A 19,149-nucleotide genomic window follows, 5' to 3' on the forward strand; every position below is an offset into this window, starting at 1 on the left:
AAACAATGCTGTTGATGTACAGTTTCTGCCACATGCAGTTATCAAAGAATATACTTCAAAATAAACAAAATCTTATATGAACCCGATGCTTTGAATCATCAGTCTCTCCTCCTCAGGACCCATCTGGACAATAAGCAGAGAGCGGATCTGACCTAAGCACTCCAGCAGGTCCATGGTGTCGTGAATTGACACGGCATTGATGGTGTAAGCCTTGGGAAGGGCACGCATGAGCTCACCCAGCCCATCGTACTGCCTGTGAAGGAGGCTGAACATCATACGCACAAGCTCAGGGTTCTGGATAAATGACTCCTGGGCCCAGTGGATCATGGTGTGGGAAATCAGCTCCTGCAATGTGCCTGGTAAGCAGAGAACAAAGAGATAAACAATGATACAAAGATACTTTGACTGTATTAAAGTGATTAAAATGGAGGGTTTTGATATGGGGTGGTAAAAACTTAATCAGCTCATCTAAACTTACCAGAAAAAACTTGCTCAAAGTGGTGACATGTCAATAAAAAAGCAATAACAGCGTGGCATTGTCAAAGGGCAAACCACAAATGTTCAACAAATCCTCTTTTGTAAATCATAATAGTTAAACAGTAAGTGCCGTTTTTCTGCCAGTGTAATTCTTAAACAGGAGTTTAAAAAAAGTATGGCCAATAGGTACCATCATATGTTGTGATTTTTTTCTTTATTAATATCTATATTTATATTATTATATATTATTATGCACTGGAATATGTTTATCAAGGGTTTCAATGAAGTGTGAAGTGCATAATATTATTTTAAGATTCAAACACTCATTTTTATATTCTTTATCTTTGATCTCTTAACAAGTATTTTTATTTTCTAGTAACAGATATTAAGTTCACAGGTATATTGCAGCTGTACATGCCATGCAAAAGGCTCACTTGGTTTTTTATCTTCCGGCAGCTCTGGCTCCACCTCTACCTTCTTCTCCCGGAAATGTTTCACCTTTTCCAACAAACGGAGCAGTCGACCACGAAGGGAATTATCCACTTCTTCCTCTTGTTCTTCTTCCTCAATATGAACACCTGAGATTGAAGTTTTAATCGAGATACTGTAAGTTCTATTTAATGCTGCCATCTGCAACGTTAATTGTAAATGCTGACCTTGGTAGACTTGATACTGTAGATGAAGACTTACCACAGTGCGCCAGCAGCGCATTGTGAAACATCAGCATAGATTCACGGACCTCATCTGGAACAGGGCACTCTTCATCCTCAGCACAATTCTTGAAGTTCATGAGCATATTGACCTACACAAATGCAAGTGTGCTCATTTTAATTTGAATTCATTTTATAAAACAAACAAACAAAAAAAAAGATCTAATAATAGGAAGTGATGTTTGCTTTTTTGAGGAGTAGACTCTCAAAAAGAAGTAACTGACAGAGATGTTTCTTTGGTAGGATATAGTGCACATGCTTTCTGCCCAATGTTTCATCCAAAGTTAAACATCATTCACTTCTTGGTGATCAGGACAAAACGCTCAGAGCAGAACAGATGTTCAGGGCTGCAGAGTGCAAAAAAAACATTGTTCCCTTTGGAAACAACTCAAAAACTTTTGTGGACACAGCCTTGAAGGATGGAAGTTTTCTTTAACTTCAGAATTCTTAATACAATTACTTTATTAACAAATGAACTCCACTCTCTTTGTATGCATTTGCGTGGGTGTACCTGCTCCTGTGGTGGGGAGCGGAATTCGCGGGTCTTGCGGGCAGTTTCAGCTGCACTCATGGTGAAGGCCTGCATAAGTTCATTGTAGCGCTGCCGCTGGTTGGACTGTATCTGGCTGACGAACTGGTCTGAAAAGGCAGTGATAGCCTCAACTCTGTGACGTAGCTCACAGTCACAGAAATACTGCAGCAGAGTACACATCTAAAGGACAAAAGCAAAGTGAATCATTGATACAATACTCACAATATCACTGGAGAGAAGAGCTTTTTTTGTATATTCTAAAAAAGATAACTCATACCTGCAGTTTGACAGATTCTGGTAGCTTCATCTGGAAAAGTCCTTGTTCCAGATGTTCTTCTTTACTCTCCCCACCTGTCTCTGCAGGTTTCTCTTTCTCTGTTTCCTCAGCTCCTTTCTCCCCATTTACTGGCTCTGTCTCCTCCACCACTTCTTCATGTGGCATGACAGCTTCTGCATTCTCTAATTCCTCCTCTTCCTCCAGTTCTTCCTCCTCCTCATCCTCCTCACCCAAGCCATCATCCTCATATTCCTCCTCTTCTTCGTCTCCCACGGCTTCGTGCTCTTCATCCTTCGCTGCTGTTGTTTTCGGGAGTGCTTTTTGTTCCTTTTCTTCCTTCATGATGGTGTTTTCCTCAGCGGGCTCCTCTGGCTTCTTGCCACTGAAGACCGTGGGCTCAAGCATCTTCAGAATGTGTGTCACATCTTCGTCATCAAACACACCCATGATGAGGAGGGTACTGATGAGCTTCAGGATTGGGACAAAATGAAACTCTACGCTGCCTCCCACAGGATCTCTCATGGCTTGACCTCCATCCTGCACAGCCTCAGTCAACATGTTCAGGGCCTTTGACTTCAGCACCTGGAAACACCCCACAGTAGCAAATTACAACTACACAAATTACTATAATTTAGTCATTTCTGGGGTATTTCAATGCATTGGTTCCCAACCTGGGGCCCGGATTGTAATCTGATTACAATTTTAAGCACTTTATTCAAAACACTTTTCAGACCTTGAAAACACTACATTAAAATTCAAGTGTTTTCAAGGATTTCCAGCACTTTCAAACATTTTCAAACTCTGCAATCTATACAAAGTCTGTGTTCGGCCTGGGGGGCTCAGCTTTCCTTAAATACAGGTAGTGGGGGCTCCAAGAAAAAAAAAGGTTGGGAACCACTGCTTTAATGAATATTTAAAATTTTTATAATTTAAATTTATATTTCACTCCTGACTAAGCCTACATATTGAAATAATATCCTATTTCCGGCTGAATGCCTGCTATTGATTATACATTAAACATTAAAGGTTAAAAAGTAACTAACAGAAGTTTTTGAGAAGAATACTTTGTACTTTTACTCAAGTACCATCAGTATTTTTACTTGTAGTTGAGTGATATCTCAGTAATGTCAGAGTTAAGGTACTTAGCACAGATTTTCAGTACTCTCTCCACCACAGATTATTAGTGTGAGTTTCCTAAAACATCAGAACTGTCCAGCCTTACCTGTAATGGGATAACTGGACTCAGTGTGTAGATGTCTGGATCTGTTCCCACAAACCCAACAGAGGAGAAATGGAGTTTGGGCCGCAGACACGTGGTGAGGCCAACCCCGGGTAAAGCGTGAGATTTGTCAGTGTAAAGCGTGATGGTGCGTGTTTCGTCTGTCATTGGAACGATGAATTCCTTGTTGGTTCCCAGCCGGTTCCTCTTGGCAGACTCCAGGTGCATGCTGATGAGCAGGTCATAGAAGCCGCTCCTCATTGGTCCAGGCAGGTAGGTGTTCTCTATAGCGTAGAAGAGCTGGGATTCGTCCACATGGCTGCATAGGGCGTGAGCCACGCGGTTGTTTCCCAAAGCACACACTGAGCCATACAGCTTCAGAGTGTGATAGTGGAACTTCAGCAAGTCCATACGTTCAGACAGCTCCTGGATGTCAATACACCTAAAGGAGGCAAAGGGGTCATTTTTACCAGGAAAAAATCCTAACGATGCAGCAGATAAATGCAGAGTGATGCGGCTCTGACCTGTTCTCCTCCGGGATGTGGAGGGCCATCATGGTGAGTGGCTCCTGACACTGCACCACCCAGCCCAATCTCTCACTAACACGCCCCGTCTCTGGAGCCAGGAAGTGGTTGGGCATGCGGCTCCAGATGACTGGGGTTAACATCTGGACATCCAGTCTAGGAGGGCACTGGGGCACAGGGTTCTTGCGTTCACTCCGGAACATGGCGGCAGAGATGGGCATAATGTTCTAGCAAGACAAGAAAACAAGGGCAAATTATGTAATACAGAAGACAATTTGTCCTTTGAACAGCAACTGCCCCATCATAGATTAGCAACCATAACTAAAGCCCTGCAGACCTCTCAAGCTTTGCATTTCTCTAAATGTTGAGCCAGCGAACATGGGGCTCTAAGAATAGTTATACTGTGGGTTTCATGAATTTAGAGGGTGGTGTCTTTTTTGCAGTCTTCAAAGCCCTAAAACACAGGAGCAAACGTGAGGTATGTAAGTATCAAATTTTATCTTTGTCTCTGCTCTAACTTAAGCTGCAAGTGTTAGGGCTGTACAACAAAGAGTTGTAGTTCCTTCATAATACACAGAAACTACAACTTATATACAGATAATTAATTAAATTCTGAATGAAATCGGGTGAACGTGTATATTATTATATATGTAGGTATGCAAGAATGAATAGCTTGACAGGCATAGCAACAGTAACTAAGGAGGTGGGGATAAGCAAAGGACCGATTCTAGTTTTACTTTTGTGGAGACGCAGACTGAAATTCTCTGTGACTGACCTTGAGCTTGCCTAGTTCAAACTGAATCATATTCTGACTGGAAGGAAGGACAAAGACAGCTGGGAACAGTTTTGTGTTGGGTTCCACCTGTAAAAAGGAAACATAACATGAGTGCATTAAATATTCAACATTTTGTAAGGAACTGTAAGAGTGCAAGACTAAAACTGACCTGGTAAAAGGTGTTTATCTCTTTTCCATTAGCAGTGAAAGTCATGAGTCCGGTGTCCAAATCAATGAGACAGCCAATCACAAAATCCTCCTGACTGACTCGGGTCTGCTGAGAGCTGCTGAACTCACCTCCGCAAACCATGTAGCAGTTACTGCGTTTTATACTGAGCGAGACGGAAGAAACACCACAATATTTATTTTGTTCATTTTATATTTGTTGTTTAAAATGAAAGCACACAGTTTTTGTTTTTACCTGTCATGAATGTTGCCTTTGTCATCACCGACAGTGACTGTCACATTTCTCACTTTGCTGAGGTCAAAATGAGGGTCATACTGGTGATAGTCAGGTGTGATCCAGCCTACCCACACGCCACTGGGCTCCTGCCCCGCAAACACTCGTACAGAATAATAGTACTGATAAAGGAAGGGGGTGGGTGGGAAATAAACAAAAATTAATATGAAAAATTATTTGATAAAATACTGTATCCACAATTACCAATTTAAGCCCCAATAAAAACAAATGTTCATCATGTTCGTAGTATATGACAACTATATAAATATAACTCATGGTCTTACTGTGGTGGTGTTGAGGATGATGTCGACGTCATCCCTGTCATCTGGCACCACGTCCTCCACTAAGCGGGGCATGGTGGGAACAACAGGGGGTGGAGTTATCAATGCAGCCTTCTTGGCCTTGAAAAGGAATCTGTAAATAACAGCTGCAATTACTCACTGTACATGAAAATAGAAACACAGTATCCAAGCTGTACCCTCCTGCACACCCCTTCTCAAGTCACTCTAGATGAATCAAACCATCACAAACCCTTTCTTCTTGCTTTTCTCAGTTGAGGCGTCCTTCTCATTCTCTCCATTTTTAATGGCGGGAGTCTCTTTAGGCACGGAGGGCTCTTTCTTCTCCTCCTCCTGCTCCTTGCGAGTTGCTGACTTTTTGAGTATTTCAAAGTCAGAGTCTGGATCCACCTCCAACACCTCATCCTCAGGGATGGTCAGGGCGCGAGTAAGGAGGGTGGTGCCTGCTGGGACTTTAAAGGTTTCATGAAACTCAACTGGCATGCTGAGTCGAAGGAACAGCAGATCTGTGTTGGCGTTCTGAGATCCAAATGTCTTGTGGGTCACTTTGAGACAAGGAGGAGTGTCCACTGTCCCATCAACCCGGGACACCTAGAGCATAAAGGAAAGAGAGTCAGGTGGTGATCTAGAAATTATGAACTTAAAAGGACAGTTCACCCCAGAATCAAAAACAAAAACAAAAGACAGGCACAGGACTTATTATTTATGCCATTCAACATCATTATATTCAAGAATAGGCAGACATCTTGAGCAGCCACTATCTCCTAAACTCAGCAACAACAATCTAGATGCATAAATAGTACTACAGAGATAGAAGGAAAAATATGTATTTTTCAGTTTTGGGGTGAACTTCCACTTTAATCATTGTAACTCTGACACAAGTAATTCACAATACCTCCATGTGGGGGTGATCAGTCGGCACATTGATGTACTGGGGTAGGCTCTTGCTAAACCACATGGTAATGTCTCTTTTCATGTTGATAGCAAAGGGTTCAAATCCTTCCTGCAAGCCACAGATGGTGAAGTAACGAAGACTGCTGACATTCTGACCCAAGTTGATCCTGCCGACCTGGGACAGGCCCAGACTGCACACAGGTATGAAGCCTATGGATTTTCAAACAACGCATCAGAAACTCAAACCCACACATCGTTACCCGAGAGCTTCATTTGCTACTAGTTGTTACTGTGCTTACCCTCTCCTATCTCGATATCCTTAAAGGCCATCTCTGAGCCTGAGTCACTGATCAACATTTCTCCATTGAGTGTAAACATGATGTTCATCTCTGTGAGGTCAATCATGCAACCCACCACATCACCAGATTGCCACTGACGACCAAATGGCTCGTTTCCCACATGCCAACGTTGGGCCTGAAAAAGAAAACTGTTAACTTAAGTGTTTTGTATTACAGAGGCTTTGGAATTTTTCACAAACACGTGAACTAGGTCTCACTCCCACCTTGAAGCCATTGAAGACGTACGCCAACTCATCTGCACCAAGTTCAGTGTCAGCACGAACAGAGGGCCTGGCCCAGCCGACCCTCATCTCCCCGACTGTCACGGCCTCAAACTCAAAGTACCATTTCCCCTGTGTGACAGCGTACGATTTCTCCGCTCTGAACACTCTGATCTTATGTCCACAGGAGCTGCCTGGTCCATCACCGCCTACAGTAACACAAACACAGTAATGAGCACTGAAGCTTATAAATTCATAAAAGACCTGTAGAGGGTTTCTACACTTTTTCAAGAGTCGAATTCAAGCACTGTTCAAACATTTTCAAGGTGAATTGTCAAGTTTTTCCAGCACCTTAAAGCTCTGGCAAATTGATTATTTCACTTGTTATGCTATAAACAACCAAATTCATGTTTCATAATAACATTCTACAACAGGGTGACAAATTAAAGGAAAACACAAAAAGTTCCATGTTTTAAAATGTGTCATCTGTCTGTCAGTAGACTTGGCATCATATGTAACCTAATATATAACTGTGCTAATATAAAACAATCATATGGCAAATGGAACCAGAATACAAGTGGTAGACTCAACCTAAAGCACTAAAATAATCTACTTGGCTACCCCTAAAAATATTGGAATGCAGTTAGACTTTCAAGCAGTTTCAAGCATTTTATCTAAGCATTTTTCAAACCTTGAAAACACCATATTAAAATTCAAATATTTTCAAGGATTTCTAGCACCCATGGGAACACTAGTTTTTAATAAAAACTCTTGTTGGACTACAAATATTCCTGCTGTTCCCTTTGTAGATAGCAGTGCAAACTTACTGCTCTCCTGGTCAGGTGGTTCTATGTTGTAACCATAGCCAATGAGAGTGCGAACAGCTGCGCAAACTGTGTCTCTGTTGGTCTTTTTAGTCTTCTCATCCAGGAGGTTGTAAGGAACCAGGCGGGGGTTGCGCTTGTTCATTATATCCTATGCAAGAAAACAATACCAAACAAGAAATATGTAACAGAATTAACTTGTCCATAAAAATATCTACACCTACTAATTATTATCATAAGGATGGAAGGGTGGTACCTGCACAATACTGTATGTCCAGCCCTGGCGAACCCGGTCTCTCGCCCACACATTGTGTCCATTTTCTGCCAGTCTCTCCACTAGAGTGTTTTGATTAGGAGTCAGCTTGACGTGGTTGAGATCCAGAGGGGCTGGTTTATATCCACTACTCTGCATGTAACTAACAAACAATGCTCTGTGGTCAGAATGGGTCCTGGAGAGCTTTCACAAAGCAGTTACCAGTAAACATGATAAAAGAGAAGTAATTAAAATTAATAAAAATTAATGAAATGCCTTGTAGCTCACGTTTTGGGGAGTTTGGTCCTCTTCAGATTCTCCTCTGCTTTCTCGTCTCCCATCCCCACATGACAGCCAAGTGCCAGCAGAGTCCTTTGAAATAATTTACATGTGGCATTAGAAACACAAAGAGACTAAAAGCACAGGGCTGTAAATTAAGCAAAGGCACTAACTTACTTGAGTGTCTCTCCTGACATTGCTAAATTGTAGTTCTTCTCTGGTTCAGGCAGACTCTGGAAATCCACCAGGCAGGGGTGCAGCTTCTTGTTGTCATCACGAAACTTGACGTTGATTCAAAAAAAGATCAAAGATTTTTTAAGGGAATTGTTTGTATTGTACAACTATATTTTATATGAGAAAGATGACTGATTTTGAAAATACTCACTGGTCCATAGGTCCACCCTTGCTCAATGCGAGTAACAGCCCATAACTCATGGCTGTTTTCTGCAAGCTTCTCTCGAATGCGCTCCAAATGAGGAGGAAGTACAATCTGAAGGAACAATAAATTCAGTGCAGTGGAAAAGATGAAGATGAAAAAGAGGATTGGATAAGGAAATAAGATTTTACCTGTATAGTGTCCACAGGGCATGGTGTGAAGGCTGTATGTGAGAGGGACTGAGTTGGACCCAACAGGTTGCGGACGCCATTGAAATCATGTTTATACTCCTTGATGGGCTCGATCCGCAAGCGGTCCCTGGGAAGCACTGCTTCATAGCACGGAGCATAGCCTGGAGGTGGGAGGAACTTGAAATCGCCATGACGCCCTCCAAGAAGAAATCTCAACCTGGTAGTTAGAGTATGAAATTGAGATTAATCTCATGTCATAACTATAACTAACTTATATTAAAGGAAAAAAAAATATAATAATTATTAATAATAATTCTGATTTATAATGTCCTACGTGATGCCTGCAGAGAAGCTGACAACCGGGAAGAAAAGTCCATCCAAGTTGAAGTTCTCAAACATGCCCTGAACAGGATGCCCATTGATACGAAAGGAAATACTGGGCACACTCAGATCCAAACAGCAGCTGACCACGTCCTCTGCTGCCAGGACGTGCTGATTAGGTGTGGCAACATGACGCAGAACACGTCCTATGGACACATAGGACACAAATGAACATGTCTGACAACATAAATCAAATCTTAAGGAGTTTAGCTGTATAACTTATGAGAATCATGTAGGAAAACGTAAGTGATATGGCCACAAAGCATAAGCTCAAATTCACTAAAAGGAATACAGATACAGACTTACATAAAGGTATTAGATGTATGTGAATATGTATTACATGTATATCTTCCAAGATTATTATATATTATATTAACTTAAAACTAAACTAAAATGTGTGAAAAAAACATTTTAGCCAACTGAAATGAAGATAAAAACTAAACTACAGACAAAACAAACACTAACTGGATCAATATTGTGTACATACAAAACTAACTACAATAAAAAATACATACACATATATGTAGATAGTTTTAGTTTTTGTCAGTTTGGTCAAATTTGTTTTAAAAAAACAAGTATGAGGAGACATTGGTGCAGTCTACATAACAGAGAGTCTTTCACAAAGTGTTGTGTTTGTATTGTAGTACCTGTTCTGAACCTGTTAAATCTTGCCCCTGACAAATTGCCCCCATATTTTATTTTCAAAAACCAACCTAAAACTAATACTGAAACTAATGCACAACACTAAACATTTTTAAATGAGAACAACTAAACTGACACAAGCAAATCCACTCTAGAAATTAACTGAAAACAAAAATTAAAAACAAAATAGAAATAAATACTAATAAAGAATACAGAACTATAATAACAGATATGTTCTTGGAAATAATAATAATGTCAAAATCAATGGCAATGGTGTTGGTGCTGGCCAAATGCATGCAAAAGACTACTTCTAAGTCACACCATGTTAATGTTACCTGACCAGAGGTTAAGCCCGTCAAAACCATAGGAGTAGAGGTCATCTCCAACCCCGTTGCCCCCCCAGCCTTCCCCTCCTCCAGGGTAAGGACTGTAGCCCTCTGTCAGAGCCCACCCGACACGCAGGTGATACGGCTGAGCTGTAAGGAATGGCTCCACGTGGTCCACCATTACCTCAAAATACCACTTCTTATACTGAGTGGATCCTTCACATGTTCCAAGGAAAATGTTGGGTCTCATACTAAAGTAGGAGTACAAAACAAATAGATAACTCAGAGCAGATGTTTGGATAACTAAGCTTCAGTACAGGAGGAAGCATTTTCAGTTTGTACTGAAGTGTGCATGTACAAAGTAACTCACCTGGTTACATAATTGATAATGTTGGTTTGAAGCAGGAGGTCACGACCTGGAAGCAGATTCTCTGTGATGAGATTTTGATTTGACCTCACAGCCACCCCATTACACACACAGAGAGAGCAGAGCACATCCAAGACCTGACAAAAAAAGACAGAAACACCATGAAGATTGTTCTTGTGCTGCCTTTTAGCTTAAGATTTTATACATTATGATGATTTACATATTAAAGAATAATAAAAACTACAATCAGCTCAGATGTCTCAGGTTTTACTAACATGCAAACAGTGTTACATGCTCCTGACCTTATGATTGCGTCCATGTTTATCCAGCAGAGAGATGATTGATTTGATGTGATTCTCCTGGATGATATTCAGCACCTCTGGACTCTCAATCAGAACACAATACAACACCTCCAGGATTCCTGCAAAAATATGACATTAAATAAATACAGAAACATTAGCAGTATGTGTTTACATGTTATGGTGGGAAAGCACAATACGGTAAAATACACCTTGGGAAACAAGAGGAACACGGTACAATACCTCATCAGCACAGACATTACAAAGCTTTACAAGCTTCACATCGTTGAATGTGAAAAAAAAATAGTTTAAATATCCTTAAAAACACTTAAGTGCTGTGCCCAAGCATTATATTAGTAGAAAAAAACTTATGTAAACATACACAACGGGCAACAAAGATTATTAAGGTCATGTCAATATACTGCATGGTAAATTGATACTCTAATCATGGTGACAGGCATTCAGGAATATACGTTTAAACTGCATCATATTGCCAGATGTTCTTGTCATTTTTTTATCCCTGTGTGTAAGCTGTTTGTAATAAGTACGTCAAATGACAGGGCAAATGACACGGTGTTTCCTGTTGTCTGCTGGGGGGGGCGCAGTTTTCAGCACTGTCACTGTTAGGTGGTAAGTGTACTATATGTTGGCTTTTGGAGAAAACAAACAAGAAACAAAACGTACATTGCGCATTTAAATGAGCTTCTATATGTCTATTTATACCTGAAGATGCCTCCAAACGATCCAATTTACTGACCAGCCAGTCGAGGTTATCACAGAACAGGGCACAGTTGGCACGGTTACCTCTGATCAAAGAAGCTTCATAAAAGAAGAGAAGCAGAGAAGACTGTTAATTCACTGTATTCACAAACAAAAAGGTGGTCAGATATGGGGAACATAAACGGCAAATCTAAAATCATATTGAAAGCATAAAACAAATCACTAAATGGGCATACCCAGCAATTCATATAGCAAATTTACTATCTCCTTCCACGACTCTGCAGCTTCTTCCCCAGCATACTCTGAGAAGTGGGCTGCTGTGTTGTAGACATTGAGCCGATCGACACAGTCCAAGACATGAGTAATCATTCCCTGTTAAAAACAACAGAAACATATAGACAACTGAAGTAAAAATACTGAATGGAGATAAATGACAAACATGCAGCTGTCACACATCCCGCATCATTCCTCATCAGATGGACCAACCTCTTCCTGGAAGAGGTTCTGTCTGTTCTTGAGCGAGCGCAGCTTGAACTGTTTGTCCTCGTGCTCGAGCTCCTCCTCGGGGGGTCGGAAGTAAAAGATGAGGTCCTGCAGGGTGAGGACCACCGTGTCCATGGGCAGAGATGGGGGGTTGGCAGATTTATTTTTCCCACTCAGGGCATCAAGACCTCTGAATACATTAAAACAGCATGATAAAAATAAAACAACCAGCGTCATGTATCTAAAAAACAAAAACATCGCTATTGGCAAAGATAGGAATAAAATAGAACGGAAGCAGTAGTACTTGATGAACTGGTTGAAGAGGCCGGTTGTGCTGTAAATCATTCTGGCAGCCTGGGACTCTTCAGTCTGAGATCGAGCCACTGTCAGTGCATCATCCATATGTCCTTCTTTATGGAGTATGGCCTAAGAATTTAACACAGGTGCTGTTAAAACACAAGTATGCACTCAACACTAATACAGACATAGCTCTGTATTTTGCCGATCATCTTGACGTCTGCTTTACCTTTCTCTTTAGAGGTCCCAGACGGGCAGATTTGGCATCAACAGCAGCATATGTGAGCCAGAGGCCAGATGAAACGTGCTGTACGAAGCACATGGACTCTCCATATTTGATCTCAGGCGTGCCCATGCCTTCCACATCTCGCTTCTGGGTTACTTCAATTTTCTCCTGTAGTTTCAATAAAAAGTAAGAATCTTTATGCTGTACACTCAGGTCTCAAACACAATGCCGGCAAAGCTGACTTTGAATGACCTTTGAAATTCTGAAGCAAAAGGCGGACATCTTGGAATTCGCCTTCTCCGCGTCCACCAACAGCAGTCCTTTCTCTTCATCCAGACAGAGGTATCTGCCTGTTGTTATGTGACGTATCCGGAAAGACTGGCCCCATTTAATGTGACCTCCGCTCCAACTACCAACAGACACAAAGGGATGAGCATCAACATTTCTCTGAGAGTGAAAGACTGCAGTACACATGTTGTTAAATGCAATGAATCAAGACACTCACGCGATACGTAGTGGCTCAAGTCTCCATAATGATCGAGCATGACTGCAAACAGCACCGCCTTCATAATGAGCAACTCTGAAACAAATAATAGACCAGTCAATGATGTGCAACATGTATTAGAAAATTTAAGGCTGTCAAATTTGAAAACATGTTAATTTATTTTGCACCTTCTATTTTATTCAACTACAGTAAATATATTCTTCTCAAAAACTACTCAGAGTAGTTTATTTAAACATTGACTGCAACATCAAGACAGACCTCCACAGACTTCTCTGTAACTTATTAGGACCTTGTTGTCCAAATCTTTTATACTCATGCTCACTAAAAACTGAAAAAAGTAACTGTAATCGAACACTTAGCATAGTCCATTATTTTAAGTATACATTAATTATTGTATAAATATTAGAACATTAATAACACGTCACAACATACACATTTTATAACATAAAAATATGTACTTAAAGGGATAGTTCACCCAAAATTGAAAATTCAGCCACTATCTACTTGATGAGCAGTATGAAGGAATTTTGTGCCTTTTTTTTTTCTTCAGTTGTCTTCGAACATTTGAAAACTGGTCACCTTTTACTTACATTTTTTTGGTGAGATTCTGCAATAGCATTTTCCTGTGAAACGCCAGCAGTTTTACATTACATTAATACTGTGATACTTGGACTATGCTAATGACTACATTTATTAAGAAGTAATTAGTAAGTGTATCCAAATACATTTTTAAAGTAACCCCCACAACCCTGTTAAAAGGGGCAGTCTGCAGCAATCTAATAGCACTATAAATTATATTCAAGAAATAGTAACAGGAGGTTATGGTCTATCACAGTCTCATTGTGGTTCGTGATTTATTTTCATGAATAAAAATGGTTCGAAAACATCCTCCTTCTAGGCGAGTAATATTTTTTACTTCATGAGCACATTCTAAATGTAATGACCAGTTAGATTGCTTGGTCACAACTTCCTGTTGTATAATATTTGATAGCATGTACAGGAAATACAGATATTGGTCACCTGCGCTGGTCGTCCCCTTGGTCAGCTCCTGGGATTGCCAAACACTCGTCCATGTGACCGTGGAACAGCCTTAGCACGTACCCTCCAGTCAGAAAACCTACGGGAAAAGACTTATGTTTCAAGTGCACGCGCACATTTTGGACCAAAAAAGGACAAAATAGAACAAAATTACAGACCTTCAGCGAGCTCACATCCAGACATCACAGGGGTCATGGTCCATAGTGTTTGCATGAAGGAGGCATCTACCATCAAGTCACCGCTGGCATAGGACAGATGCTGAAAAAAAAAGAGTGCAGGTGGTAATATTGGTGGGATTAATGTGCAACAAATTGTCAGTTATGGTGCAAGTAAATAAAATCATGTTTACCAGGTATCGCTCTGAAGAAACACTGACGAGAATGAGGTCATCTCCCACCCTGACCTTCTCACCTTCAGACCTTTGCTTAGAGGCTGGATGGATGGTCCACCAGCAGGCCTCCCCTGTGACAGAAGAACAGATTTAGAAGACAGAAGTCTACATTGGTGTGTACTGGACATAATATGCAGTGAAATGCACGGTGGAGCACCTGTGGAGTCTTCCTGCAAGCCCACATCAAAAGCCAACTTGTCTGTCAGTGAGCGCGAAGTAGTCAAACAGCTCAAGTACTGTGACATAAAGAGAGGGAAAACAAATTAGTGTTGTGAGATGACGTGAACTCCAAACAACTTAAAGAATAATAGATATTGATGAGAACTGGTGCTTAGAGGAGAGGACAGGACAGAGCAGCAACTGTAAATGTACTCACCATACTTGAGTGAGTGTGCTTTAGGAGGATGGCATGTCCGTACAGCAGGGTTCGGTGACCCCCACCTTGTGATGACTGGAAGAAAGAAATAATGACGTTGTCATATTCAAAGTTGACAAGATCAAAATAACAGTAGGTCAAGTCTACAGACTCAAAGCATGTCCTTAGATCAGGGGTGTCAAGCATATTTTAGTTCATGTGCCACATGCAGCCCAACTGGATCTCAGGTGGCCCAGGCCAGTAAAACCACTGCATAATAACCTATAAATAACACGTCTACATTCTGAACACAAAATTCTGATTTCTCAGCTATGGCTAAAAACACGCCGTTGTTTCCTCAAATCCAATTCCTGTATCTTCTCCATTCACAGTTGTTCTTGTATTTTTGATTAGTCTAATAGTGGCACCAAATATTATATTCCTTGGGCACTGAAAGGTACTGTGAACACACCAAGCACACTGGCTTCACATCTGCCCCTGTAAATAAATAGGAACTGTTCCATTTGTGTCAGGAAACCTGACACCCTGTGTCCACTTCTACTTTTTGACAAGGATATTTTCCACCAGCAGTCCCTACATGACATAGGACAACTCAGGAAAAGCAGTGCAGAGTGACTTCTCTACAATTTTCACACTATGCAAAGTGATCCAGTGGGCCAAACAGAACCATTTGGCAGGCCAGTATTGGCTCATTTGACACATGTTTGGCACCCCTGGCTTAGGGCAATAGGAGTAATAAAAAAAAAAATACAATCATGTCTTATTATTGTAAAGCCAATGTAAGTGAAAGGAAACAAAAACTCAGAACAGATTAAGTAAATAAGCAAAACAATAACTAAATTGCAAAGTCTAAATGAGAAAGAACATATAAAAATAGCAACTACTTCAAATATTTTTGTCATTATGTAATGTCATCATTACTGTTTTTCATATATTTCATATTCACTGTCTGTTATTGTTATTTATTTCCTGGATGTTAAAAAAACTTGAGGTTTACCTAAGATGACTGACATTAATCAGCTGTGGTATTTTAAGCTAAGCTGCTCAACTAATGAGGTTTTGAAAAGAAGATGCTATGCAGTTATGACACAAGCTTCCAGGCTGAAGCAGTGGACAGACATTTAATGGGACAGTGACAGGGGAGCGTGAGCAAACATACCCATTTGTCCAGATCGACAGCCTATTGTTGGCAGGCGAGAGAGTGAAGGAGCATGTGGCATCAAGTCAGAGGGGAAACAACATCAGCATCAGTTACTGAATGAAAAATACACTGCATTTGTTTATTATGTCACAGGCTGCTAATTGTGTCTTACTTCATCCACAGAGGAGTTGGACAGCATCTCCTGCAACGCCCGCACAGACAGGGACTGCTCCAAAATGAAGCAGCAGATAGCCAGGTCTGGAGGTACATTCTGAGACACAGAGCAACCAGTAAACCTGGAGACTAGTAGCAATAAATTTCTCACAGGAAGTAGATAAAAAGGCATTAAGCACCGTGTCCTCTCACTACCTGAGCGTTCGAAGTGGTCTCAAGGAAACACAGACGGTTCCCAAATGCCTCACATGACAGACACAGCTTGATCTGCTCCTTGAGAATGGAAGCAGTGCACTGCAGCACCACCTGGTCATCCTGCGAAGACAAAACAAGTCCAGAGTGAGGATGGAGGGTTTTTTCAGGGGTATTTTTGCCTGAAAACACGAGAAACAGGGACTGACATGCAACAAAACTCTCAGGCAAACTTGTTGTCATAATAAGCGTAATCTATTAGACTTCGTATGGATCCCTCTGGAGACACAAAAGGCTTCTGACAGCTCTTTTTCACATATGCTGTACTAGATCTCTCCATGACCTGCAAACAGACTTTGATGTGATCGGTGGAGTTTCCCTGTAATGAATTCTGCAAAGCTTAGATTACATTATGCCTCTTACATTTCATGGGTTAGCACAGTCATTCCCAGAAACTTGGTCAATTTTCAATGTATTACTTTAAATACGTGCCTTTACAGTACTGATCTTGATGTTTCTTGTTCTTTTGCCCTTTTCAACGAAACATGTTTTGCCCTCCATGTGGAAACATGAGACTGTTCACACTTGAGAATAGATCAACAGATCTCAGTCACCTGTGCTTGTGTCTATATATTGCTTGTTCTGCTTTGTGATGGTGATTTCACAACGTCTGATGAAGATCTCTGTTAAACAGAAAACTCTTTGCATTAAAATTGCTGGGAGCTACACCACAGTGAGTGGATCTTTCGTCTTTTGTCAAGAGTATCTACCAGCTGGGTTGTGATGTTGAGTGAGTGAAACAGAATAGTCAGATGGGATATAACATTAGGAGGAAAGTTGAAGTCAAGTCAAGTCAACTTTATTTATACAGCACATTTCATTCGACAAACATAAACCCTACTTGCTTCAAGATACATCATACATGACAAACATAAAATAACATAAGATAATAAAGTACTACATATACAAAAACAAGCAGAACATAAAAACAAATACAATAATATAATTATTATTATCATTATTCTTAAAAAGGGAGATAATAACAATAATACAAATTCCTAAAACAAATAGAAACACACTTAAAAACCTAAACTAAAAGTTTGCGAAAAAACATACGCTTTTAGTTTGCTTTTAAAAGAGAACCCTGTTGTAGCAGACTGTAGTTCATGTGGAAGAGAAATCCAGAGAGAAGGACCGTCACAATTTGTTTTACAGGAAGAAAACATTTTATTTTCATTTAGGAATATGAAGAAATTGATTTTCAGCTTTTTGGGGGATATTTAGGGTTTAAAAGGCATTTCTCATCTCATTTTGACTTTAAACTTGTCTTTTATGACTCTTAGGTCACATCCACATGACCCCTTCTGTGTCTAGGCTTACGAAGGGTGTTATAAGCTAAATTAATCTAAAGCTGGCTACATACCAAGGAAGCAGTTAACAAAGGAACACAGAAAGTGTAGATATTTTGGCCTTATCTCATTACACAAATGAGAATTTTTTTAAATCACAAACATAACTTCATGGACATAAACAACAGAACCTCGAGACAGTGCACAAATAACAGAAACCTGAAAAAAACAGCAGCATTCTTACACAACCTCTCCTAACCTTCACTTGTTTCTGTCCTGTTAATGTATTTCTCTTTCTGTTACTGGCCCAGCTCTCTGGCTCCATGACACCAGCCACTCCCCCCCCTCAGCTCTCTATTTCAGGCTGCTGCACCTGCTGTTCACACATCCCATTCTGGAAAGCAACAGATATTTAGGATTTGACGGCCAGGGGGGGAAAAAAATGGCCTACATTGCACTGACTCGATAATGCAATTAGTCAGCTTGCTGAAGAGAGGAATATTCAAAAACGCACTTTGAGTCAGCTCAGATCAAAACTTCATGCTCAGCTGTTTGCATTTCTATTCGCAAATGCTTCTGGTTTATTCAAATCCTTAATCAATGCTCATGCCAGTAACACAGGTCATGTCATGTTTTTTGTTTATTTGTTTTTGCATTTTTATTTATTTATGGCTGTGTCATCTTAGTTTTCTCAGACTTTGTACGCTGGTGTTTAGCAATAGGTTATGTCAATTGTCACTCCATATAAATGCCTTGATGACACAACTATGTGTTCTTGAAAAACCCAACAAACAATTTCAAAAAAAGAAAAAAAAATGCACAAACAACAGGTTGTTAATTGAATGTCTACTCAGTTTAACTATTGTATTATATAATTTAATTTAGTTTAGTGTTTTTTGAAGCTGCAACTTGCAGATTCCGTCAAATATAAACTGCTGATAGGTTTGAAGATTTGAACAACTCTTAGATGACAGACGTAAACTGCTTTTGAAAATAAGACTAACTAATATAAATATAATTTTACTCACAGCCAATAACTGGAAGTGTTCTTCTTCAAGAAAGACCTTTGAAAACAGGTACTGGATGAAGAACTCCATTGGAATTGGTATCACTTTAATGGTTTTGGTATCATCATTTTCAAACATTACCCAGCCCTAATGACAGTATGTAAAACAAAAGGAAGTCTGTAAATTGATATTTCTTTATCTTAACAGGTATGTTCAAAGTTAAGATTTTGTGATCTGTGAGCTCTCTATGCATAGTACTGCTACAGGCACAAACAGGTTGTTAACACATTTAAATTTACATCCAAGAGGGTTCAATTTAGATCAGAAACACATGCAATGATGACGAAAGAATGCAAACTCAAGACAAGACGGACCAGAGATTTCAAGTTAAAGCCACAGTAGAGTACAGTGATGCAGTTCTACCACTATGACCCATATCATGCATGAGTTAAAGAGAAGTTGTATTGGGCTTGTATAACAGTTTGTAAGTTTGCAGTGCTGTAAAGGAGATTAGATGGAGTCTGTTTCCTCTTCATCAATCTAACATCCTGAATACATGGACAACTGTAATATCTATCCTATTCTG

The 19,149-nt window shown here is 40.2% G+C and overlaps 1 protein-coding gene across 2 annotated transcripts in view; it reads right to left on the minus strand.

Annotated features, from left to right (window-relative positions):
• Nucleotides 1-19,149, minus strand: part of LOC146318937 (ryanodine receptor 1-like) — a 64,611-nt gene that overhangs the window by 42,192 nt on the left and 3,270 nt on the right. For both annotated transcript variants that reach the window (XM_084731154.1, XM_084731156.1), the window contains exons 2-41: nucleotides 16,211-16,330; nucleotides 16,014-16,112; nucleotides 15,860-15,880; nucleotides 14,701-14,775; nucleotides 14,482-14,560; nucleotides 14,283-14,395; nucleotides 14,092-14,191; nucleotides 13,916-14,012; nucleotides 12,896-12,970; nucleotides 12,643-12,799; nucleotides 12,394-12,558; nucleotides 12,172-12,293; nucleotides 11,871-12,057; nucleotides 11,621-11,756; nucleotides 11,388-11,483; nucleotides 10,668-10,786; nucleotides 10,369-10,502; nucleotides 10,008-10,249; nucleotides 8,984-9,176; nucleotides 8,650-8,866; nucleotides 8,468-8,572; nucleotides 8,260-8,363; nucleotides 8,092-8,175; nucleotides 7,807-7,966; nucleotides 7,554-7,701; nucleotides 6,730-6,935; nucleotides 6,467-6,641; nucleotides 6,169-6,377; nucleotides 5,506-5,864; nucleotides 5,259-5,388; nucleotides 4,936-5,096; nucleotides 4,684-4,846; nucleotides 4,515-4,601; nucleotides 3,740-3,966; nucleotides 3,219-3,657; nucleotides 1,997-2,578; nucleotides 1,699-1,899; nucleotides 1,168-1,279; nucleotides 912-1,055; nucleotides 83-356 (exon numbers count right to left, since the gene is read on the minus strand). In XM_084731154.1, the coding sequence (XP_084587280.1) occupies nucleotides 83-356; nucleotides 912-1,055; nucleotides 1,168-1,279; nucleotides 1,699-1,899; nucleotides 1,997-2,578; nucleotides 3,219-3,657; nucleotides 3,740-3,966; nucleotides 4,515-4,601; nucleotides 4,684-4,846; nucleotides 4,936-5,096; nucleotides 5,259-5,388; nucleotides 5,506-5,864; nucleotides 6,169-6,377; nucleotides 6,467-6,641; nucleotides 6,730-6,935; nucleotides 7,554-7,701; nucleotides 7,807-7,966; nucleotides 8,092-8,175; nucleotides 8,260-8,363; nucleotides 8,468-8,572; nucleotides 8,650-8,866; nucleotides 8,984-9,176; nucleotides 10,008-10,249; nucleotides 10,369-10,502; nucleotides 10,668-10,786; nucleotides 11,388-11,483; nucleotides 11,621-11,756; nucleotides 11,871-12,057; nucleotides 12,172-12,293; nucleotides 12,394-12,558; nucleotides 12,643-12,799; nucleotides 12,896-12,970; nucleotides 13,916-14,012; nucleotides 14,092-14,191; nucleotides 14,283-14,395; nucleotides 14,482-14,560; nucleotides 14,701-14,775; nucleotides 15,860-15,880; nucleotides 16,014-16,112; nucleotides 16,211-16,330 (6,617 nt within the window). The remainder of the gene's footprint in view (nucleotides 1-82; nucleotides 357-911; nucleotides 1,056-1,167; nucleotides 1,280-1,698; nucleotides 1,900-1,996; nucleotides 2,579-3,218; nucleotides 3,658-3,739; nucleotides 3,967-4,514; nucleotides 4,602-4,683; nucleotides 4,847-4,935; nucleotides 5,097-5,258; nucleotides 5,389-5,505; nucleotides 5,865-6,168; nucleotides 6,378-6,466; nucleotides 6,642-6,729; nucleotides 6,936-7,553; nucleotides 7,702-7,806; nucleotides 7,967-8,091; nucleotides 8,176-8,259; nucleotides 8,364-8,467; nucleotides 8,573-8,649; nucleotides 8,867-8,983; nucleotides 9,177-10,007; nucleotides 10,250-10,368; nucleotides 10,503-10,667; nucleotides 10,787-11,387; nucleotides 11,484-11,620; nucleotides 11,757-11,870; nucleotides 12,058-12,171; nucleotides 12,294-12,393; nucleotides 12,559-12,642; nucleotides 12,800-12,895; nucleotides 12,971-13,915; nucleotides 14,013-14,091; nucleotides 14,192-14,282; nucleotides 14,396-14,481; nucleotides 14,561-14,700; nucleotides 14,776-15,859; nucleotides 15,881-16,013; nucleotides 16,113-16,210; nucleotides 16,331-19,149) is intronic.

The sequence above is a fragment of the Lutjanus erythropterus genome, chromosome 11, assembly GCF_056507025.1.
Source record: "Lutjanus erythropterus isolate fLutEry1 chromosome 11, fLutEry1.hap2, whole genome shotgun sequence".
Classification (NCBI taxonomy): domain Eukaryota; kingdom Metazoa; phylum Chordata; class Actinopteri; order Lutjaniformes; family Lutjanidae; genus Lutjanus; species Lutjanus erythropterus.